Consider the following 23,899-nt stretch of genomic DNA (forward strand, 5'->3'; position numbering starts at 1 on the left):
CACAAGGGAATGAGCTAATTGCAGACACAGCTCTTGGAGAAGTAATTGCCTTGTGCTCTTTTTACCCTTCTCTGGCTCATTTCTTTCCTCTCCTGTGCGAGTGAGGCCTGAAGCATGATGTCTGAGAGAGGAGGACAAGAGGTCAGCGGCAGACCCCACACCACCTTCCAGCTGGAGCAAAAGGCTTTTACAGAATCATTGGATTGTCAAGGTTGGAAGGGACGTTGTCCAACCCCCTGCCAAAGCAGGGTCACCTGGAGCAGGTGACACGGAACTCTTCCAGGTGGGGTCTGAATGTCTCCAGAGAGGGAGACTCCATCACCTCCCTGGGCAGCTGTTCCAGTGCTCTGCCAGCCTCAGCGCAAAAGGCTGAGGTGGAATTTCTTGGGTTATAATTCACAGCCATTGCTCCACATCCTGTCACGGGCGCCACCGAAAGTCTCGGCACTCTGAGATATTTTTATGCGTTAATGAGATTCCCTCTCAGTCTCGTCTCTTCCAGACTTGACAGGCCCATCTCCCGCAGCCTCTCCTCACGAGGGAGATAACGCTGCTGACAAACCATTATCAACCGAGCATCCCAGAAGCGCGGACAGGGCGCCCAGCGGCGGCTCCCGCCGGCACTCACGGCCCCGGGACTGCCGGGGGAGGCAGCCCAGCCCCCGGGGCGGGCAGTGTCCCTGAGGGGAGGGCAGGGCAGGGGAGGGGAGGGCAGGGCAGAGGAGGGGACGAGCCGGCCGCCAGCCCGTCCCCTGCCCGGTGCCTGCCGTGGCCCGGCTGCGCGGGGCGGGGCCGCGGGCGGGCCCGGAAGATCCGGGTCGGAGGGGACGGGAAGTCGGGACGTGGCCGCCGCAGCGGAGCAGGAGGCGGAGGGCGGGTGGGAGGCGGCGGAGGAGGATGGCGGCGGTGCTGAGCTCGGACCGGCTCGAGGTCTCGGTGGACGGGCTGACGCTGAGCCCCAACGCCGAGGTGCCGCCCTGCGAAGCGCGGCCGGCGCTGGGCGAGCCGGTGGCGGGGCGGGGCCGAGCGGGCCCCGGCTCCCCGGGCGCGGCGGAGGCCGGCGGCGAGGAGGCGGAGGAGGCGGCGCTGAGCCTGGAGCGGCGCTGGGGCTTCGCGCTGGAGGAGCTCTACGGGCTGGCGCTGCGCTTCTTCAAAGGTGAGCCCACCCCCACTGCCCCCCCGCCGGAACCGGGGCAGCTACCGGCACCGGGAGCCCCGGGCGGCATCGCCCTGCGGGGTCAGGCCGAGCCCCGGGTGCCCCGAGAGCCGCGGGGGGCGGCCGCAGGAGCGCCCGGTGTGCCGGCGGCCCGCCCGTGGGATGCGCTTAGCCTGGTGCCGGACGTGAGCCGGGGCGGGAGCTGAGGCTGCCCCGGGCTGCGGAGTGGGTGTGCAGCACCCCGCCTGGAACCGGAGCGGCGGAGCTCCGTGCCGGTGGCACGGGAAGGGAAAGCTCGCGGAGGTGGGCGAGGAGCGCTCGCCGTGAGCGGCGCCTTGCCCGCTGCCAGCCCGGAGGTGCCGTGCCCTCTCCTCAGCGTGCCAGCTCCAGGGCTGGCTTTGCTGCTCCAGGAGCAGAGGACACAGCCTTGAGCTGTGCCGAGGGAAGTCCAGGTTGGACATTACGAAGAATTTCTACGCAAAAAGGGTGGTTTGACAATGGAATGCGCTGCCCAGGAGGTGGAGGTGTTTAAGGAAAGAGTGGATGTGGCACTCGGTGCCATGGTCTGGTTGACACAGTGGTGTTGGGTCAGAACTTGGACTCGATGGTCTCAGAAGTCTTTTCCAACCTAAGTGATTCTATGATTCTGTGTGCCACCATGAGCCCAGCAGGCAGCTGTGAAATACCGAGGCTGTAGACCTGGAGTGCTTTTGCTGGGATCCCCTGTAGCCACGTTTGCTTCTGTGGGAAGATGGACATACCTTGCCACACTCCGGGAGAAGTGGGCTATGGGATTTTGAGGGAAGAGCTGTGCTCACTACATGGAGCACATTCCAGCACTCTGTCGCTCCTGTGGCTTCCAGACAGACACTGCTTCAGGTGGAGCAGGGAATCCAGCCTCATGCCTGCACTAGGGAAGGCAAGCTGTGCACTTGGAAAGGTCAGCCTTGTGGCAATCAGTTGTGAGATGACCTCCCAGGGAAGCTGCCTCTTCTAAGGGTAAGCACTTGCTGGCAGGTGGAAACACTGCTGGAAGGACAAAGCTGTCTTTCTTCACATTGGCTGCACTTGGTAGTTGTTAGGAGCATGCAAGGCTCTAAACAGTTTTCTTAAGCCCTGGTTCTTTGACTCTGTTCTGATGCCCTTCCACAAAGTAGTTATTTTGTTAGCATGCTAATATACAGAGGTGTTATTTTTTTAAAGCTGTAAAAAATATGAGGGATCGTAAGATCTTTTTTGTTTTCCTCCTGTATCAGAGCTTATCAGGTTGTGGAATCATTGCACTTGTACTCAATGTTTCTTCTTTCTGTAAAAGAAGTTGCTTGAAAGAGTTCTGGTTGTGTTTAATGATGCAGAAAGAAAGGGCTCTGCAGCAGCAGCAAATTCCTTCTCTTGGTCAGCTGTGGTCTTTTTCTGTCTTGGGTTGAATATTTTATGGGAACCTGTTTTTACAGGTGAACTTGTGTTTACAGTGCAGAAGTTACATGCTGTGAATGACTTTATCTATATTGTTGCTATGTAGCAATAACCTATATCTATTATATCACGTTTTAACAGAATTTATGTTCTGGCTTTATCTCCTCTCTAATTATGAAGTCTGTGGGGTGTTACTTGTGTACAGGTTCCAGTTCCTTTCCTTGTGCTCTCTTAGCAATGTTTTTTCTTTTTAATCAAAACTTAATATGTTTCAGCTTACTCCCGCTCCTTTTTTAACCTTCTGCAATTTCCTGTAACTCGTGGTTGTGCTCATAAGATGATAATTTTCCCCATTCAGTTGTGTTGTCATTCTTTCCAGTTAAAATCTTGTTTCTCTATCATTGTGGCTGGAATAACTCACACAAAGTCATTGCCCATCATTTCATCTGTAGATTTTTTCCTAAAAGTGACATAACACAAAGATTTTTATTTATAGATCTGATGAGGAGCTACAGGAGCTTGCAATACTTGAGTTACTGATTCTGCCAGCTTGTTCTATATCTGCACAGCTCCAAAAATAAGTGGTCTCGTTTCCAAATTATTTTCATGCTGTCAGAACAACTGTGGGAGTGGGCACGCTTGGTTAGCAGCCCTGTGCATGCCAAGGAGCAAACAGGGATTCCTCCTGTGCTTCAAGAGAAAACAGATCTATCTGAAGGGTGGCCCATCTTAATAGGTCAGTGCTGAGATCTTGTTTCTGACCATTCTTCTAAAAACTATGCTGTTAAGAAGCTTTTTTTCTGCTTCAGTGTGCAGCCCGAGTTGTCTGTAACTCTTGGGGTACTTTTGTCGAAGAGAAGTTGAATCTGATCAAAATACTTTGAGTTTGCTTCTTTCAGTGACTGCTGACACTTGTCAGTGGTGGCATACTGTAGCTAACAGAGTTGCTGAGACAAGGCAGGGTGAGAGTGTGTATAAACAATGAGCAAAACACAACAGAAACTAGGCTAGGCTATTAAAGAGACTCAAAAGCTACTTTATTCTGTCTCTGATAAAGACAAATCTAAAGCAGATCTAAAATGCTCAACCCTGGGTCACTTCAGCTGTCAGGCCTTAGGCTGTGCAGGAGATGTGCACTATCTTTTTTTTTTTCTTTTTTTTTTTTTTTTTTTAAGATTCTTAATGGCTTGTGAAGAGAGCTTTTCAGAATAACAGAGGCATAGAAAATAGATGGTAGCAGTGTTCCAGTCCATTTTTCTGTGGGAAACAAGAGCCTTCTTTCCCTTATGCACTCTTCCCCTTGCTGCTCTGTTAAGCCTAGCGCAGGTCAAGCAGCATTTTGGCTGCCATTAAGAAGCTGCTCCACTGTGCTGGATCCAGTGGAGAACAGTCATGTTACAGTCATTGTACATTTCTTTGTCTCTAGGACTGCCTGTAATTGTGAGCCCTGGGGCATCTGGCACAGCAGAAGTGTCTCTGATGGCTTCCTCTGCTTGCTGAGCTGGTACGAGTAGTGCCAGTGAAGGTAACCTGTTCAAGCTCTCTCCTGAAGCAGGAGAGGCTTGGCTTGAACAGCTCTACCAGCAAATCTCTCCCAGGATCAGCCTGGCTTTGTTGTTTTCCACTTCCTGTCATTGAAATACCATTGCACCCAACCTTCAATATATGACGGTCCCTAAAGTGTTCATGCACTGTCTAAAGTGATTTGCAGTGCAGCAAGTCTGAGCAGACAGTGCACAAACCATATCATTTTGGTATCTAAAAGCTCTTCTGGAATGTTAAGTACTCTAATTTTCTTTGACTGCCCTAAGTTATTTCCTCTTATCCTAACAAGAATGCATCTTCAGCCTCAGCTGAACATCTTTCTCAATTAATTGTTTGACCTCTTTTTTCAGCACTAATTTGATGGTATGATTGTAATTCATAAGTTAAGTAGGCTCTTGTTGTAAAGAATATGAAAACCCCTATAATGTATCTACATTTGTGAAGTTGAGCTTTGATCATATTTAATTGGAAGGGCCAGTCAGTAATTCTTCTGTGGAGGCAAGACACACTTTCAGGAGAGGAGGATTAGGAGTTGTAAGAGTGAACTGGGCTCTGCAGGCAGCAGTTCAGTCCTCACACTTCTCAGTTTTGGTCTAGCTCATTAAAACATTGCAAATGAATAGAATTAGCATATGTGACTTCTGCTTTTAAAAGCTGCAGGTGAAAAATCACTCTTCACAAATTGTTTTCTAGCTGCTTCTGGATGACTCAACGCTATCCCAATGGAATTAGGCATTTAAAGTGGGTGAAGGAGGTGAAGTTGGAGTGGAAGGTGCACCGTGTTTCTAATGGAGAAAAAAATCTGAAGTTACAGAGCAGTAACAGTATCTTGCACAATGCAATCTCTTAAGCATATTTCTTAAACTCCTTTGTGTCTAAATTTGTGGTCTTTTATCAGTCCATGTCAATAATGCAGTGCCACACAGTGACATAAGCCCCTCACATTACTAGTGACAGCTTCATCTTGTTGTTGTGCTTGAAAACTGAGCATCTTCCTGGCCTTGCTGGGTCAGGGATGCCAGTGGCATGGGGAAGGTTTTGCAGCTGCTGTATCACTGCTTTGCATTTGGATTTTCCAGTGTGTTCCCTGGAGCTCTTTGATGTTCTTCCACTTCCCCCAGCTGTGTGAGGTGTGTGGGTAATGCCTGCTCAAACGGCGCCTTCACGGATGCTTGGATACATTTGGCACTTCTGCTTGTCTAGACACACTAATGCTCTTTTTGGCATATTTGACTCTGCAGATGAATTCAGGTCCTCTGGTTCAGTAAAACACCAACAATTCCTGATCTTTGGGGTGATTTTACAGTGTGGTTATGCTGTAGAGTTGGACTGCAATATAGTTAGTATGAAACTTAAATTCACTGTCTGACTGGCTGCAAGTGTTTTTCTGACAATTTGCTTCTGAGCTACATTATCTACAAGTCACTGAAAGCTTGTCTTGTGTTTTTCTCCTCTGTCTTTTCCCCCTCTCTTATTTAGCTTGTTTGTTGTTCTTCCCTTGGGTCACCATTCTTTGTAAATGCAGATTTTGGCTTCTCACAGTAATTAGGGCATGAGGTTTGACTTCTCTGTTCTGTGAAAATGCAGATGTGCTGTGCATTGCATGGGAAATGAAGGTTTTTTCACTTTAACTCTCTTCAGGAATGAGTTCAAATACTGATGATGTTATCTGGCTTAGGTAGCAGTTTAGTACAGCAAATGGCTGTGTGTTTTGCCAGACAGATGTAGGTACACAGGTTGTGAGAAGTTAACTGTGCTAAGAGGGACCCCCTTGAGAATCATGCTTTGCTCAGAAGCCTGGCAAAATTTCAGCGCAGTACCTTTGTCAATTGACTTGCTTTCTAGCCCCAGTATGCCCCAGGATATTAAGTATTATTTCAAAGTAGTGCTGTTTATTGAGGCTAATGGAAGTGCTTGTTACCTAATAAGTAAATTTTGAGTTGAGTGTAAAGTGTGAAGAATTGAGGAAAAGCCAAAGGGCTCTTTGGTAGGCCTGAGAGCAGGAGTTGAAAGCTCACCAGAATATGGTGACTTGAATCCCTGAAGGATCACAGACTTGGGGTGGGAAGGGACTGCTGGGGATTGTCAGATTTAGCCCTCCTTTTCAGTTCAGGCTTCATGACAGTCTCTCCTTGAGTTTTGAACATCTTTAATCATGGAGGCTTAAAAACTTTGTAGGGCCGTCAGTTCCAGTGCTCGATTACTCTCAGTTAAAAAACAAAAACAACAACATTAAAAAAAACCAACAACAACTTCCAGCAAACAAAACAAAACCCCATAAAAATGCTTAAGTGTTATTTCTTATACTTCAGTTTGAGTCAGCTGCCTCTTGTCCTTTCATTGTATACACTGAGTAAACTCTGGTTCAGTTTTTACATTCCCCCCCCCCCCCATTTTCTACCCCACCAGATATTATTGGAAGTAGGTATTTTTGGGGAGAAATGCTTCTGTTTTTGAAGCTGGCAGTTATATTTGCTGCAAGGTTGTGTGACACTGGTACAAGAGCAAATACTTGAAATTCTGCAACAGTGATGTAGACTTCTGGGAATGGCTAATAAGTAATTAAATATTTGCCTTCCTAATCGTTTGATTGTGGCTTCAAAATAAATGGCATGTACATAGTAGTTCCTTTTGATGTTTCAGCTGAGTAAGTCCAGCAATGTACTGAACTTTGTCAGTCAAAAATAGAATGTCTTGCTGTGACCTGCAAGCACTTTCCCACTAGGATTGTTTCTGATTTCCGGAAGTATTTGCTCTGAGTTTTTCAATACCCTAGTAGGGGTACTATCCTTCCTCTCTAGTTCTGAGATTCACTTCTTTTCCTGTTAATAACTGTTCATAAGTGTCAGCTAAGCAATTTTACAGTATGTGTCAGCCTGAAATTTAGGTGTGGACTGTTTATTTTGGGGCTGTAAAGACCTTGCTCCAAAGGAGAACTGGGAATGAGTGGCAGCTTTGTCTGTAGCTCCCAGTTACATGGAGAGCAGTGCAGTCATGGGAAGTGAGTATCTTTTACCTCTGGTAGCAGCTGCTTCATTTCTCCTTCCAAAAGGAGATAGTGCTTATTTATTTGTTTTCCTGTTCAAGAAAAATACCTTTTTCTTAATGAGCAGTGTAGTCACACACAGCAATGCCTGTTTCTTTGATTTGTTTTGACAATTTAAATGTGTTGAGGTAAGTCCTAGCTGACTAATTTACATACCATTTTAAATCAATGCAAGTATCTTCTAACCAGTAAAAGCATGGTGGGATCCAACTGGGAATGCTTCAGAGGATGTTCCTGTGGAGCCACTGGAACGTTTTCAGGCTTATGTTGCCTTCTTATTGTCAGAGTTCACTGTATGTGTTGGAGCTGATGGAGTCAGCTACAAGGCTTTTCATTGTGAGGGGCTGTTCCAGCTGCCTTGGCCAAGGGCAGCAATTGGATTCCCTGAAAGAAAACTCTTCTTAACTCTTAATTTTTGCCCTCTGCAGCTCTCCTTGCCTTCAGCCTTGGTTTTTCTGCTTTCATCAGTGTGAAGAGCATGAAAAGAGAGCAGTTTATAAAGCTAACATCATGTCTTTCTTTGTGGAAATCCTTCCTATGCACACCAGAGTAGACTTGGCAGACACATTTTAATTCAGTTAAGGATTTTAAATATTTTAGAGATACAGGTCCATATGGTTTGATGTTCAACAGATTAATGTAAACATCTATGTGATGACTGACTGTAGATAGTGGGATGCAAAGCACTCCACTCTGAAGTTTTCATTAGCTGAAGTAGATGTGTTTCTTCTGGACAGATCTATATTTTAAATAGAACTGACTTAATTTGTCTAACCTTTTGTCACTCAACTTTTTTTTTCTCTTTTTTATGGTGGAAATCATGGTAATGGTTATGCAACATACTCATTCATATTCTGTGCTTAATTAATCACAACAGTAAAAATTTTTTTTTTTTTTTTCCCTACAGAAAAAGATGGCAAAGCCTTCCATCCAACATATGAAGAAAAGCTCAAACTTGTGGCACTGCACAAGCAGGTTCTGCTGGGACCTTACAACCCTGACACTTGCCCTGAAGTTGGATTCTTTGATGTGCTGGGGAATGATAGAAGGTAAAAGGGCTGGTGCTTTTGTTGGTCATAACTCTGCTTTTCCTGTGAGGAGATAACATCATCCAATTTCTACAAGTATGTGGGTTATCTCAAGTGCCTGTGCTAGTGGAAAGTGAAAGTGGCCTCTTCAAATACATGTAAGAAGTGTGAGTCACAGTTCAGTACAGGAGCTAACAGAAGATTATTGTTGTGTTTTTTCTTTTTCAACCACACTAGAAGCTGCTCTGCTGGCAGTCCAGTTTCTCATAGCAGTTTAAGATGCATTAGTGTACAGGTCCATGTTTCATCCAAACTCCATACCACGGCTGCAGCAGGCCAAGGCTTTTGCCAGTGGTAGAAGCATTCATCACAACTTGTCCTTACACCAGAGCTAATTTCTGAAGTCAGAAAATTAAAACCTGGTGCATTCAAACCCTGAGTAAATCTTTTATGAGACCTGGGAAGTCTCAGGTATGTCTCTTGGGTTGCTTGCAGCTCAGGCTGCACTTCTCATGTTCATTGTTGCTCTTTTGAGTGTTCTGGGGTGGAGGCAATGTGCAACACAGCAGTGGTTTTTCTGAGGTGGACCCAGTGCACTGCTTTTGCACAAAAGGATGCAGCTTTTCTTAGAAAGAACAAGGCTGCTTCTTTCAACTAACTGAAGTGCTGTTATTAATAGTTGTTACCATGTTTGTTCATTCAGGAAAGTGTATACTTTTCTTCCTTCAAACTAGAGTAGAAGGAGGTGAAAAAAATACTTCAGGTTCACTTGTAGCTGGGAAGTTTTTGGACGTAGCTCAGAATTCAAAGTAGGGTTGATGGGATGTATGAAATTTCATGTAAGAGCTGAGTTATGTCTATTTGAAAGACAGAAGAAAAGAGAACATTGTGCAGGCAGAAGAGAACATTTTACTGTCTTTGGGAAGAAGTTGTTGGTTCTCTGAAACTGCAAATGATGTTTGGTTCCTGGTCTTCCAACTTTTTTTATTTGCTGGGTAGTCAGCACTCACTACTGGCTTAAAAAGAACTGAGTCTGTTATTTCAGCTGAATTCTCTCTCTCAGGAAGGAATGGGCTGCCCTTGGAAACATGTCAAAGCAAAAAGCTATGACAGAGTTTGTCAAGCTCCTACATCGGTGCTGCCACTTGTTCTCAACGTATGTCACTTCCCACAAGATAGAGAAAGAAGAGCAAGAAAAGAAAAGGTAACATTTGTGTGCTTTGGTGTTGGCATCTATGGAGTGTGTAACTCTTGGCCTGCAGACAGGTTCACAGCTAGCTGAGGTTGGAGTTGTCTTGGGAAGGGAAATGCTTGAAATGTAGGTGGCTGTGGTACCATTTGATCTCTTTAAGCCTTTTTACTTTGCCAGTAATGGGTGGTTTTTTAGGAGTTTTAAGAATTTTGTTTATACTCTCATCTGCTTAAGAAGAAATGCTTCACAAAATGTCTGTCCTGATATGTCTGTGGACTAAATATACAGAGAATGTTAAATTGTCAGGTTTAAACTTCTCTTCTAGTATGGGTTAGCAACTTGATAAAGGCTGCCTTATTATTGCTTCTAGGTGTGATTATTAAACCATAGTATCCACATCATTATTGAACATGTGTGAAAGCTTGGAAGACATGTTTAAAGCTTCCAGGCAATTTTTTCTGCAATACAGGTGGCATAGTAACGGGTTAGCATGAATATCAAATTGTAACACAAAATTTACCCTTGTCATGCTGCTGAGTGCAATCAAACTCTGCAATAATCTGATTTTTTTTTGTGTGTGTGTGTCCAATAAGACACTTCTCCAGGCCAATTAAAGTGTGAGGAGATGGTACCAGACAAAAAGCCTCACTGGTCAGGCAAAAGGCAGGTTACAGCATGTTGAAAATAACTCATCCTAGGATTGTAGGAATGCTGAAATGGCTCATTGAGTGGGTGTTGCAGGAGAGAAGAGGAAGAGCGGAGGCGGCGTGAGGAGGAGGAGCGGGAGCGGTTACAAAAGGAGGAAGAAAAACGGAGGCGAGAAGAGGAGGAGAGACTGAGGAGGGAGGAGGAGGAGAGGAGGAGAATAGAGGAGGAACGACTTCGGATGGAACAGCAGAAGTGAGTAGTGGAAACAACACTTAAAAGAAAATAGCTGCCTTGCATTTGAGACAATTGGAATATACAGTTCTAATTATATTTCATTGTTCCCATCACATCCAGATGCTGAAAACACAGATCTGGCTTTGCACATGTAATATTTAAGAGAATGGTAAAGCTGTTCCACATCAGCCAGCAACTAATTTCCACCATAAAAATGTCTTTGCAGGGGGTGTCTCTGAAGTAGATCCAATGCTTGCTGTGTAGTCGTTTTGAGAAGGGAGCAAATAATTCAGCCACAAGTTTTGCTGCTTGTTTAACATGAGAGGCAGAGGAGTGTAAGAGGCAGACATAAATTTATATATATACAATAGGAAGTGTTGCACAGTGCTAAGTAACAAGTGTGGTATGCCTTGAAGTTGAGAGGGTTTTTCATGTGAATGGGATTGTGTATTAAGTGGTCATAGCAGGTGACAGAGATAAAGAGTTTAGACAGAAAAGGAATGTGGGTACCAAGTGTATCTAAACTGGTCATAGTTTGCTGAAAAACAGTAAATCCTGCTCTTTGGGGTATTAGACCAGTCTAATACTGATGCTTTAGAACGGGGTTTTTGGGGATGGAAGAAGAGTGAGAAGGAAATAATTTTTCTTGCAATTGTGTGATACTTCTTCCTTCCTCTGAAACACTGATAGCTGGTCACTGATGGATGTAGCATGAGACAGGCCCTTGATCTATCTTGTCATTTAGCCATAGGATTTCACTGATGGACGTAGCATGAGACAGGCCCTTGATCTATCTTGTCATTTAGCCATAGGATTTCTGTTAGCTCTTTGGAGAGAGGAGAAAAACAGCCTGTATATATGTAACCCATGTGTTCCTCCTGAAGTTTCAGCAGTTGAGTGTACTGGAGATGCAGATACCCCATCTGGCAGCATGTTTGTTGTTGTTGTTGTTCCTGAATTAGACCACTGTCAGTCATGTTTTTTGTGTTTGTTTGCATACTGACCAGGAAAACTAAGATAGTTACGTGGTGTGTTTTTCTTAGATTCACCAAAAAACATTGGTGTGCTCTGCCACAGCAGGTTTGTTCCTACCAAATTTATAGAAACTCTGCTGGGAAGGATGGTTTCTGGAAAAAGCATATGTGGGTTTTTTCCCTTGTTTGTTTGATAAATTTAGTCATGTGGGTTTTGTGTAGCACTGCCTCTTCATCAGACTACAGATTGAAATTATGGTTGTTTTAACATTTGATGTTTCCAAACAACGGGCAGAAAACGTTGCTCCCTTCTTTATGTTCTCAGCGTATTTTTAGGCAGAACTCACGGCTGGGTTCAGTCCATTACGTAGATTCATTTTAATTGGGTTTTGCAGAACAGAATTAAGTGCTGTCAGTGGCCTCAGAGGCAGCTCAGTGCAGGGATTCCCCAGTGCCTGAGCTGTGGGTGAGGCTGTGTGTGCTCCCCGTGCTGTGCAGGCAGCAGATCATGGCAGCGCTGAACTCGCAGACGGCCGTGCAGTTCCAGCAGTACGCGGCGCAGCAGTACCCCGGCAACTACGAGCAGCAGCAGCTCCTCATCCGCCAGCTCCAGGAGCAGCACTACCAGCAGTACATGCAGCAGCTCTACCAGGTGCAGCTGGCACAGCAGCAGGTATGGCTGGGCAACCTGGGAGATGTGTCCCTGGGAACCTGGGCTCTGTGTCCCAGGCTGACATTGGGAACCTGAGCTTTGTGTCCCAGGCTGACATTGGGAACCTGGGCTTTGTGTCCCAGGCTGACATTGGGAAACGTGGACTTTGTATCACTGGGGAACCTGGGCTCTGTGTCCCAGACTGACACTGGGAACCTGGGCTCTGTGTCCCATGCTGTCACTGGAGAACAGGGGCTTTGTGTCACTGGGAAATGTGGGCTCTGTGTCCCAGGCTGTCACTGGGGAACAGGGGCTCTGTGTCCCAGGCTGACACTGGGAAATGTGAGCTCTGTGTCCCAGGCTGACACTTGGAACCTGGGCTTTGTGTCCCAGGCTGACATTGGGAACCTGGGCTTTGTGTCACTGGGGAACTTGGGCTCTGTGTCCCAGGCTGACATTGGGAACATGGGCTCTGTGTCACTGGGGAACTTGGGCTCTGTGTCCCAGGCTGACATTGGGAACGTGGGCTCTGTGTCCCAGGCTGACGTTGGGAACCTGGGCTTTGTGTCCCAGGCTGTCACTGAGAAATGTGGGCTCTGTGTCACTGTGGGAACCTGGGCTCTGTGTCCCAGACTGTCACTGGGGAACCTGGGCTCTGTGTCCCTGGGAACCTGGGCTCGGTGTCCCAGGCTGTCACTGGGAAATGTGGGCTCTGTGTCACTGGGGAACCTGGGCTCTGTGTCCCAGGCTGTCACTGGGATACATTAACTTGTCTGCTGTTATCTCCTTGGAAAGATAATTGCCGGAGGGAGAGCTACCCTGCTAGTGACTAATGCTGCTTCAGATTCAAACACCAAAGCACCTTTATTTGTCTCATCTTTTGGAGTAGTTTTCTGAAGCAGCTGTTAATTAAGAAAACACTAAGCATTCTTTACTAATGACTTGGGTCAATATAATTATTAGAGATGAAATGTGAGCTGCTCTGCTGCAGCATTGGGGATGTGTGTGTGTAATTTAATGACACACCAATTCCTCTGAGCATGAGAAGATATTGTATTTGCAAGGAATGCCCCAATGAAGGCAGGAATGATGCATTTGACTCTATGTTTTTAGAAGGTTAATTTATTACTTTATAATACTATGTTTTATTAAATAATACTACACTATACTAAAGAATACAAAAAAACCCTTACTGAATGCTAGAAAGAAAATAATAAAAACTTGTAACTCTTTGAATCCTAACAGCTTAGTACTAATTACTAACAGTTAATAACTAATAACCTACAGTTAATACTTACAGTACTAATAACTTACAGTTCATGAGTTAAAACAACTCGCACTAAAAACTAATTAGGCAATTTCCTGTAAGTAAAAAATTTCTAAACACATTTTACACATGAACACAACACCAAAAACCACAAATGAGATAAAAGTTGGGGTTTTTTTTTCCTGTAATGCTTCTCAGCTTCCCAAAAGAAAAATCCAAAACAGAAAAATTTTTTTAAAAAATACAAATACCACAAACAGACCTCTTCAGGTGACTCTCCTGAAGATCAGTGCAGAGCAGCAGGCTGTGCTCAGCCCTGTGTTTCTGGCTGAGCATGCACATGCAGCACTGTAGCATCACTGCTGGCTTGGAGGTTGCTTCTCCCTGCCAGCCTGAGCACTGCTGACATCTCTCTCCTCCTGCTCCTATTGCCTGACTTCATCACATACTAATACCTGATGAAGTTGCTTCCCTGCATTAAGCTGCTCATGACTTGGATGGGAGGACAGGCTGTAGCTGCCAGCCTGAGCTGAAGACCTACAGTTCAGTAACTGATTTCCTGTTAAGTCATTTGTGTTTTGTGGAGGCTGATGCTCTCAGTAATGTCCAAGGAAGGGAGCCATGTGAACCTCATGAATTTCAACAAGGCTTCTCATCCCAGAAAGTGTTTATGGACAGGTTTGATGGAGCTTTGAGCAGCCTGGTCTAGTGGAAGGTGTCCATTCCCATGGCAGGGGCATGGAACTGGATGAGCTTCCTTCTGAGCCAAACCACATCTGGATGGAGTTGAGGTGGTGTAGGAAAGTCAGAGACTTTTTGCCCTGTTATAATTACTCTTTGGGCTTCCCTCATGTAGCTTCTATGACACTTCTGAGGAGTATTTGCTCATCAAAATCTTGTGATGATTAAATCATCCTTTAGAGTGGCACTGTCACTTATATCTTTTCCCTGTCCAAAAAAAAAAGCCTGTGTTGTCTCTCTGGGCTGGTAACAAGGGACAGGGAGGTTGCTCAAGAGAGTTCTCTGTTTGACTGATAAATTGGCAAGTAGCTCATTGACCTTCAATAGTCAGCTCTTCTTAGACCTGGATGAGCTCAGGCTGGATGGAACCCTTCCAGCCAGCACCAAAAAACCCAGCAAACAAGTCACACTTCCAACTTGGATAGAAATGTTATAGGAAGGAAAAACTTCCATAGTTAAGTGCAAGAGTTTGTGTGTACCATAATTAATTTGAAAGTGGAATTTTTTTTTGTTCAGGTTGTATCCACCAGCCTAGAACCAAGTGATTTCACATCCCTTGGGACTGAGCAGATGTAGCTGGTTAATGTGTGCTGCCCCTTGTAAGCTGAAAGGGAAGGTTTTTCCTTTAAGTTGTCTTTATACCTTCTTCTGGAAGGTATAAAACTGGCATCTTGGGAGGGTTTGGTTGTACTTGACTTAAATTCCTGTTGTTTTAGGCAGCCTTACAGAAGCAGCAGGATGCAGTGGTGGCAGCAACAGGGACACCCCTGACCACTGCATCAAAGGTGAACAGCCCTGCCCCAGGGGACACCCCATCCATTAATGGGCAGGCCAGTGCACATGCAGACAGCCCTGAAAAAGAGCTGGATCCAGAGGTTTTGGAAGAAGCACTGGAGAATGGACCAAAAGGTGGGACTAGCTGAATTTCTTAATTAAAAATAAATAGCAAATGCCTTTCTTAGGGTTCAGGTGTCTTAAGTAGGGTTCCTGTGGTTCTTTGTTTGGCTTCATTTGCCTATGGAAAAGCTGGGTCTGATTCCTGGGACTGCTGTCTCTCATGGGAGGATAATATTGCATAGGCAGAGCTCAGCTTTGGGAGGGGAGGGGAGGGAAGGAGGAGCATCTCAGCAGAGCTAATGGGATCCAGTACCTCCTGTCACTCTAGACTTGAAGGAAAGGGGCATAAAAGTTCTAGCACAAAGGTGTTCTGGGCAGAAATATGCTCAGTTTTATTTGAAGTGGGTCAGAGCTGTTTAAAGATCTTCCAGTGAAGGATCTGTGCAATATAAGCCTGTCACCTGTAGCAGTACATTTGCCTTCTGAGGCTTTTGTGCATAAGCACTGCTGCTTTAAATGTGCTGGATGGGTGAACTGGTAGCATTTAGTAGTGTTACAACTAAATTTGCCCTGGTTCATACATCTTTTCAGAGCTGAAACTTGCTTCTTCTGGTACAAAAATCACCTGGAAGCAGCTTTAATGCTTGGGGCCCTCAAGTGCTCCTCAGGCACACACTTAAGTATGCAGCATAAACAACTGCAACAAAACCTAACTGGAGTATTTCCTCCCCTGTCTCCAGATTCTGTCCCAGTGATTGCTGCCCCATCCATGTGGACACGACCCCAGATCAAAGACTTCAAGGAAAAAATCCGTCAGGATGCAGACTCTGTGATCACGGTGGGCCGAGGAGAAGTGGTCACAGTCAGAGTCCCAACTCATGAAGAGGGGTCCTACCTCTTTTGGGAGTTTGCTACAGACAATTATGACATTGGTTTTGGGGTGTACTTTGAATGGACAGACTCCCCTAATACTGCAGTCAGTGTGCATGTCAGCGAGTCCAGTGATGATGAGGAGGAAGAGGAAGGTAAGCACACTGATGTCTGTGAACTGTCGGGGTTTGCTGGGAGGGAAACCCCCACTGTGGTCTTGTATAATCTCCTGCTTTCCCTGGCTTCCATCTGGCTGCAGTTATGATTTCAATTTTGAATAGCAACTGCAGTTCTGCAATTAACTTCAGTCCCCTCCGTGGGTCACAGGCAGCTTAAAGCAGCTGAGGCTGGGGAAATCCTTCTCCTGAGTCAGCTCTTCAGTAAAGTGAAACCCGTGGTGTGACAGAGCACAGTGGATCTGCACTCTGAAACCTTGGGAGCAGTCCTGTCCTGCTGTTCAAGAGGTGTTTCTAGGGAGGAAATTTCCTTGAGGCTGCAGCAAAACAGCCTCAGAGAGCAAGTGCTGCTAGTGGCTGGGAGACAGGTCACAGCCTTTGCCGGTGGAGGAGGCCAGCATACCATCACAAAAATGTTTTGAAACGAGCATTTGATTTGCTTGGAAGGAGCTGCCCTGACCTAGGAAGCAGTGGCTTTTTGGGAGTCACTACCAAGCAATCTGTGCTCAGTATGGCACATCAGTGCTGGGTGATTGTGGGACTGAATAGAGTTTGGCATCTCCACAGACTGACCTGGCTGTGCTGGGGAGATGGGTGTGGTGAGTTTTAGTATCAAACTGCTAAAATAATGGTATAGTGAGCTTGCTTGCTGTTCCTCCTGCTTCTGGGTGCTTCAGCCCCAGCCTTGGTATGAATCCCTGTGACTCCTCTCATTCCTAAAATGACAAAGAGGGATTTGTCCCCTAGAGATTAGTCTGACTTGCCTTCATAAAGCATCCACCCATGTTCGCTGACACCTCTCTTTTTCCCTTGCAGAAAATACTAGCAGTGAAGAAAAAGCCAAAAAGAATGCCAACAAGCCTCAGCTAGATGAAATAGTGCCTGTGTACAGACGAGACTGTCACGAAGAAGTGTATGCTGGCAGCCACCAGTACCCAGGGAGAGGAGTTTATCTTCTTAAATTTGACAACTCCTACTCTCTATGGAGGTCAAAAACAGTTTACTACAGAGTTTATTATACTAGATAAAGGTGTGGCTGTGTCTGAGGCTGGGCTGTGCAGAAGATGTCGTTTTATTTGGAATTTTCTTCAAGCATAATGGATCCTTTTGAGTCTGTGTTTCATCCTGTCTGTATCTGTATGGTTTGTGTGAACTTTTAACAAGTAGACACTGGGATCTTCCTGCTCCATGACACTAATGCATATTGCATTGGGCTTAACACAGGATCTCCCTAACCTTTTTGGGGATTGGAGTCAATGGCTCCAGTGCTGAGGTCACATCCATTGCACTTGTTAAAGCCTCATGAAAAAGGGGGAGGGAGTTGCTGGCTCACTGGCTGGGTGATCTGATGTTTCCAGGTCTGGATGCCTTGAATAACTCGTTGATGGTTAATTTAAAGGTCCCATCAGTAACTGGTAGATTTGGATGCAGTTTGCTGTGTAGCAAGTTTCTCTTAACTGTAATTGAATGTCAGATTTTTTACACCATTAAAACTTGAAACTTTAAGTTTATGCAGTTTAGAAACAAGTTGTCTCACTTCTGTCCTCATCAAAGAAGAAACATTCAGTTCCTTAAACCAGTGTAGTGTGTAAGACCAGGATGAACAACGTCCTAAAAGTACAGCAAGTAACCTCTTCTGAAGGCATAAGCTGAATGATGTTCAAAAGTATGTGTAACAAGAAGAACCTTAATCTCTGCCCCACTGATAACCCTGGAATAAAAGTCATACTTTGATGCAGTTGACTTTGAACAGGACACAGACTACTCCTGAGTTTAATGAGGATTTTAATGGGGTAGACTGAAAAAACTACAAGGCTACCAACTTGAAACCAGTTTTGTAAGACCTGAATCCACGTGTTGTGCATCTGGAGAGCAGTCAGTCACTTTGATAGAGTATAGGAGTTATTGTTGCACTAATGATGGAAATCACTGCCACTCCTTTTTAGTCTGAACTGGTGATAGTGGGGTGCAAACTTTCTGCTTTAATTTGTAGCTGTGGGCAGAAAGGCCAGGTGCACATAGAGATACTTAAGGTAGCTTTAACCTCAATTTCACATGGTTTGGTTGGGGCATTTGGTATTTCCTAAAGTGAAAAAGCAGTGCAGAAGTCCCTTGGCTTGAGGCTGCAGTAAGAATCCTCTCCCTGGGAGCCCAGGGGTGACTGTTGCAATAATGACTTGTGCAAGTGCTCTGTGCATGGGTGATGCACCTTGTTACTGAAGGGAAATGGTTGCTTTGGGTCTCAGACCAGCTCTTGCAGTCAGGCTCCCATTGATCAGCTGCAGCATGAGCAGTTCCATGGCAAATGATGCTGGGCTGGCAGGGTTTGTGTGAATGGTCACTTTGTACATACATGATACTTTACTTTTCTCATACCAACCATGGAGATACTTCTCCTAGAGTGCTTAACTTGTCATCTTGCTTTTTGGGTCAGCAACACCTTACCAGCTTACAGCTAGTTAGTGCTGCTTTATCCAAAAACACTGTACAATGTTCTGCTCTTGTGTACATACAGTATATAAACCATGAATTTAGAAAGTACCTTGCTTTTAAAGAAAACTGTATTTAATGTAAAAAAAAAAAAAAAAGAAAGAAAAACAACAAAAAAACCCCAACCCTTTTAAAAAGGCAGGCACTAATATATTTCTTCTGGTCTTCAAATTACTTTTTTTTTGGTTTGTTTTTTTGTCCATACAAAAATGTTACAACTTCTTCCTTTGAGAATATCTGTTCTTGGGAGCGGTGTTTGTTGCTTTAAATGGCAGCACTTACTGTCATGTGTTGGATGCTAGAAATTCTACATTTTCAGACTTTTTTTTTTATTGCCTCTGGCTGTTGATAGTACAGTACAAGTGCGATTTCAAGATACCTTGAGATAGTATTTAATCCTAATTAAAAGACATTTATCTGTAATGCTGTTGGCTTTTTATTAATTTGCAAACCTTGGCATTGCTGTGTATGGCTCTGGAGCTGAGCTAAGCTTGTCATCATCTCTCTCATGTTCAGAGGTTCAGCACCATGCTCACAGTGTGGTCAGAGGCTCTGCCCAGGAATGTCTCTGGCTCCCTGCATGAGGCCATCTGTCAGTACTGGAAGAGCCCAGCCTGAGCTGCAGAGTCTCTCTGGGTTTTGAAGGGGTAGCAGAAGGGGTTGGATGTGGGCAGCTGAAACCTGTAAGCTTTCTCCTCCAAAAGTGTCCTGAAATCCCTCACCTGGAGCGCAAGACAGGACTATGCCCGGTTTAGAGTGAACAAGAAGAAAAGCAAGGAGCTAGGGGCAAAAAGGCAAGTTCTGCTGAGGTTTGTGTCAGTCACTTTTCACTGCTTAGCTGCTGCTGGTAAGCAGCTTAGCCTGGAGCTGAGGCCAGGATGTGCCCTAATTCGGTCCCAGAGTTCACCTGGGGAGCAGAATTCTCTTCAGAGTGAGCAAAGCAAATGCTGTGCTGTGAGAAGCAAGATGCTGAGAAGTTCAGTGTAGCAGAGTCTGGGTATGCTGCAAGCTAATTTCACACAAAATGTGCAAGTGCATTGAAAACCAAAGTAACTACAGCAGCAAGCCTGCCCCATTTGAGCCTATTTTACCTGTCATGCAGGTATGAATTCCCCTTTTCCCAATTAGAAGGGAAGCACTGTGCTCCTCACAGCTCACCTGGGGCAGCTCCCTCCACAGGAGTTATTACAAACACTTTGTGCAATGAATGGAGTCACTGGCAGTGGCACCAGGTGACACAACATCACCAGCTTGGCAAAGCTCAGTTCTGAATGCACTGGTCCTTTGAGAAGAGCTAAATAATCCCAGGGAGAAAACAGTGTTAGAACAGGTTCTTGGAGGCACTTTGGTGGGAGACAGCAAGGCAGGGTCTTCCTTGGCTCTGCCATCCCAGAAGGAGAAGCAGTGAGCTCAAAACAACTTCCTAATTAAGCCACTTGTCTGCTCTGTGACATTTTCCTTGCTTATCCCCTCTGCTGTCCTTCCCACCCCTTGGCTTTGGGCACTTTCTGCCTTGTGCTTTGCCAGTCACAGATGGGAGGCTGATATAGCCATGCAATATAGATAAAAAGTTATCATCTGGTATCCTAAAAATAAGAAACTTGTAAGGAATGAAGAAAAACAAGGCAACACTTGTTCTCTGTAATAATTTCTTCTCCCAGCCTTTGTTATTTGCATCTTGTGCCTTCTCCATCACAAAGCTGGTGAGGAACCTGCTCCTTTTACTCAGGGGTTCAACACTGGCATGGCTCACTTGTGGTCAGATTTGGAGGAGTAATTCCTTATTTCAGCCTCCACTTCTCTGGAGTTTGGTGTTTTCCTCCAGTGCTGGATTTCAGCTTTTGTGCACATTTGTTTTAAGGAAGCAGCAGCTGGGTGATGGGCACTGCTCTCACCTGGCCTGCCAGCAGCAGCTCTGATGTTTCATCCCTTGCTGTGCATTTGAGAAAAAATTCCCCTGAGTGGAAAAAGCCAATTCCCTTGGCCTGGATAGTTCCCCACTCCCTTTCCCCAGGGATGTCTGAGCTGCTGTGCCCCCCTCCAGGCCAGCTTGCAGCTTTCCTGCTGTGGCTGCATCCCCTGGCTGGGCAGGAATGTCCTGGGGAAGGCCATCCAGGGCTGCTGGCACCTTGTCTGCCCAGGAATAATAATAATAATAATAATAATAATAATAATAATAATAATAATAATAATAATAATAATAATAATAATAATAATAATAGTAGTAGTAGTAATGATGATGATGATGATGAAAGATGTATTTTCGTGACCAAAATAACCCACCCCAGGTCCTCCTGCCCATTGCAGTGGTTTGCACTGAGGGGTTGCAAATCCTCAAAAAGTTCTCAAATCCCATCTCTCAGGCTGTGCAAAACTTTGGGAAGTTATTTGCAGCCTGCGTCAGGATCACAGAGTAAGCTCAGGGCACTGGCAGAGTTTTGCTTGATGCTTGTTGAATGTTTGGCTCTGGCCTGAAGAGAACAGAGGTTTTTAGTGTTTAAAAGAAAAGAAAGTGACACTAAAGCTTGGATTGCTTCATGCCCAGGGGAAAGTGACTTCATGCAGGCCTGGGGATGGGGAGAACAAGGCAGGAAGCAGAATCAGCTGCCCCCCAGGCAGTGCCCCGGGGCTGGGCTTTGCCCTGGCACAGCAGAGCTCCAGGAGCATCCCAGCACACAAAGCAGCCCCTGCCCCAGCCAGCCACGCCCCACAAATGTCCCCTTTGGCCTGATGTGTCCCTCAGAGGGGACCCACAAGCCTGCAGGAACCCAAGGTGGGGTGAGCTGGGTGACCCCAGGTGGGGCAGCACTGAGGAGAGGCACCTTCTGCAGATAAAGCTGTGCTAGAGTGAGGTGGAGACAGATCTGAGATCTGGAGATAAAACTGTGCTAGAGATGGAGATAGATCTGAGATAGATCTGGAAATGAAGCTGTGCTAGAATGAGATAGAGACAGATCTGAGATCTGGAGATAAAACTGTGATAGAGTGAGATGGAGATAGATCTGAGATAGATCTGAAGATGAAACTATGCTAGAATGAGATGGAGACATATCTGAGATAGATCTGAAAATGAAGCTGTGCTAGAATGAGATGGAGATAGATCTAAGATAGATCTGGAGACAAGGCTGTGCTAGAATGAGATCTGAGATAGATCTGCAGATAAAACTGTGTTAGAATGAGATCTGAGATAGATCTGGAGACGAAGCTGTGCTAGAATAAGATCTGAGATAGATCTGGAGATAAAACTGTGCTAGAATGAGATCTAAGATAGATCTGGAGCTGAAGCTGTGCCGAGCAGGTCTGAGCAGGTTGCTCAGCCTGGCTGGATGGTTTCCCCTGGATGAGTGAGTAATCCTGTTTTCCTAAAGCCTGCTCACAATATTTCTCCCTGGCAAACGCTCTCCCTGGGGTTCTTGTGCCCAAATTAATTTTTACAGGTAGGCTCTGGGTGCTGGATAGACAGGGGCTGGGGGGGAGCTCCCCCACAAGGAGCCACTTTCTGCTCCCCTGGTGCCAGCCCAGGGGGAGAGGGGCCAGCTCTCCCTTCCAGCCTGGCTGGTGGAACTTGCAGTGGCCACAGAGCAAAGGAAAGCCCTGGAGGAGCAGGGGGGCACTGCCAGGGCTGCTGGTGCCAGCCTGGCCAGTCCCAGCCATGGCACAGCCCCAGCTGCTGGAGGATCCCCTGCCCTGGTGCCAAGGGAAGGGCAAAGACCGAAAACAGTGGGGAAAAAAAAGAAATATCCTGAGGCTCCAGCTGTGGCTTCCTGCATTTCTGGGCTTTGCTGGGATGGTGTGTAACTTGCTGCTGTGGGAGAGCTGGGGCTCACTCCCACCGTGGTGCATGCTCCAGAGCCAAGGGGACAATTCCTGATGGCAATTCACCTCGTGCCCCCAGGGCTCCCAGAAAGCCCCCAGATCACCATCCCCATTCAGACCCAACCAGCAGGAGGGTCTCAGGGACCAGGGCACAGGGGAAATCAGGGCACAGCCTCATGCATGGGGGAAGTGGGAGGTGAAGGGAGATGCCCCCAGCACTGGATGGGGTGGAGGTTGTGCAGAGGAGCTTCTTTGCCCGGCCACAGGAGCATTTCTCTCAGCCAGGCTTGGAAAAATCCTGATCCTGGCTTCAACCCCAAGATGTTTTCAAGGCAAGGAGCTGCAGCTGGGCTCCTGCTGGGCCTTCATCCTCCTCACTTCCCTGCTGTTGGCAGCACAGAGTCCCAGCCAAGCTCACCCAGCCAGGCTGGGGATGCACACAGGGTGCCAGCAGTGCCCACCTGGACACACGTGAATGGTGGGACTGAAACCTCCCCAGGACAGCACAGAGGGCACAGCAGAGCACCCAGGAGCTCCAGCCTGCTCTTGGATCATCCCAGCACCACAATTTGGCTCCAGAAGACAAGAGCAGCCACATTTGGCACTGGGGGTCGGGTTGGAGTCAGCAGCAATATTTGAAGATGTGTGTGAATGCTGTTAAAAAAGAAACCCAGAATCAAACCACCCTAAAGCAGCTGCTGACCTGGCTGCCAGGAAACTGTCCCCACTGTCCCCAGAGCCAGCAGGAGCTGCCCCCTGCAGAAGAGAGAGGGATGCTTCAGCCAGCAGGGCACCAAGCAGGGGCAGGACCCCTCCTCCAGGCTGAGCCATCCTGGCAAAACAACCCCCATGGGCCAGGTTTCTCATGGCTCATTCTGCCTCCCTGGTTTCTCGTGGCTGGTCCTGCCCCAGCCTCTGGCAGCACTGAAATCCAGCTGAGTCCCCCCCAGGTGCCCTTTCCGTGTCCATAGCTCCAGAGCAGGGCTCACAGGGCTCAGCCCAGCAGCACAGGGTGCCTGTCCCAGCCCGTGCCCAGGGCCACCCCGGGGCTTTGCTGGGAATGTCCCCAATTCCTGGCTGGAAAGGGCAGGGAGACACCTGAGCCTGGGGTGCATGGGGGCCCCAGCCCTGCAGCAGCCGGGAGAGGGCTGCAGCTCTGTCTGTCCTTGGGCTGCAGCTCTGTCTGTCCTTGTCTGCTCTGTCTGTCCATGGCTGCTCTGTCTGTCCTTGTCTGCTCTGTTTGTCCTTGGCTGTTCTGTCTGTCCTTCGGCTGTTCTGTCTGTCCATGGCTGCTCTGTCTGTCCTTCAGCTGCAGCTCTGTCTGTCCATGGCTGCTCTGTCTGTCCATGGCTGCTCTGTCTGTCCTTCAGCTGCAGCTCTGTCTGTCCTTGTCTGCTCTGTCTGTCCATGGCTGCTCTGTCTGTCCTTCGGCTGGTCTGTCTGTCCATGGCTGCTCTGTCTGTCCTTGGGCTGCACTGTCCATCCTTGTCTGCTCTGTCCGTCCATGCCTGCTCTGTCTGTCCATGGCTGCTCTGTCTGTCCATGTCTGCTCTGTCCGTCCATGCCTGCTCTGTGTGTCCTTGTCTGCTCTGTCTGTCCTTGGCTGCTCTGTCCATGGCTGCTCTGTCTGTCCTTGGTTGCTCTGTCTGTCCTTGGGCTGCTCTGTCTGTCCATAGCTGCTCTGTCTGTCCTTGGGCTCCTCTGTCTGTCCTTGGGCTGCTCTGTCCGTCCATGGCTGCTCTGTCTGTCCTTGGTTGCTCTGTCTGTCCTTGGGCTGCTCTGTCTGTCCTTGGGCTGCTCTGTCTCTCCAT

The 23,899-nt window shown here is 46.9% G+C and overlaps 1 protein-coding gene across 1 annotated transcript; it reads left to right on the forward strand.

Annotated features, from left to right (window-relative positions):
* Window positions 1-897: 897 nt before the first annotated feature.
* ACBD3 (acyl-CoA binding domain containing 3) lies at window positions 898-18,656 on the forward strand (the record flags this gene model as incomplete). Its single annotated transcript, XM_084203032.1, has 8 exons — window positions 898-1,156; window positions 8,071-8,212; window positions 9,255-9,395; window positions 10,125-10,283; window positions 11,738-11,912; window positions 14,616-14,808; window positions 15,477-15,761; window positions 16,599-18,656. The coding sequence occupies 8 exons, from the start codon at window positions 898-900 to the stop codon at window positions 16,808-16,810; spliced, it is 1,566 nt and encodes a 521-aa protein (XP_084059158.1). The 3' UTR covers window positions 16,811-18,656.
* Between the last annotated feature and the right edge of the window lie 5,243 nt (window positions 18,657-23,899).

This window comes from Fringilla coelebs, assembly GCF_963513975.1.
Source record: "Fringilla coelebs genome assembly, chromosome: 3".
Classification (NCBI taxonomy): domain Eukaryota; kingdom Metazoa; phylum Chordata; class Aves; order Passeriformes; family Fringillidae; genus Fringilla; species Fringilla coelebs.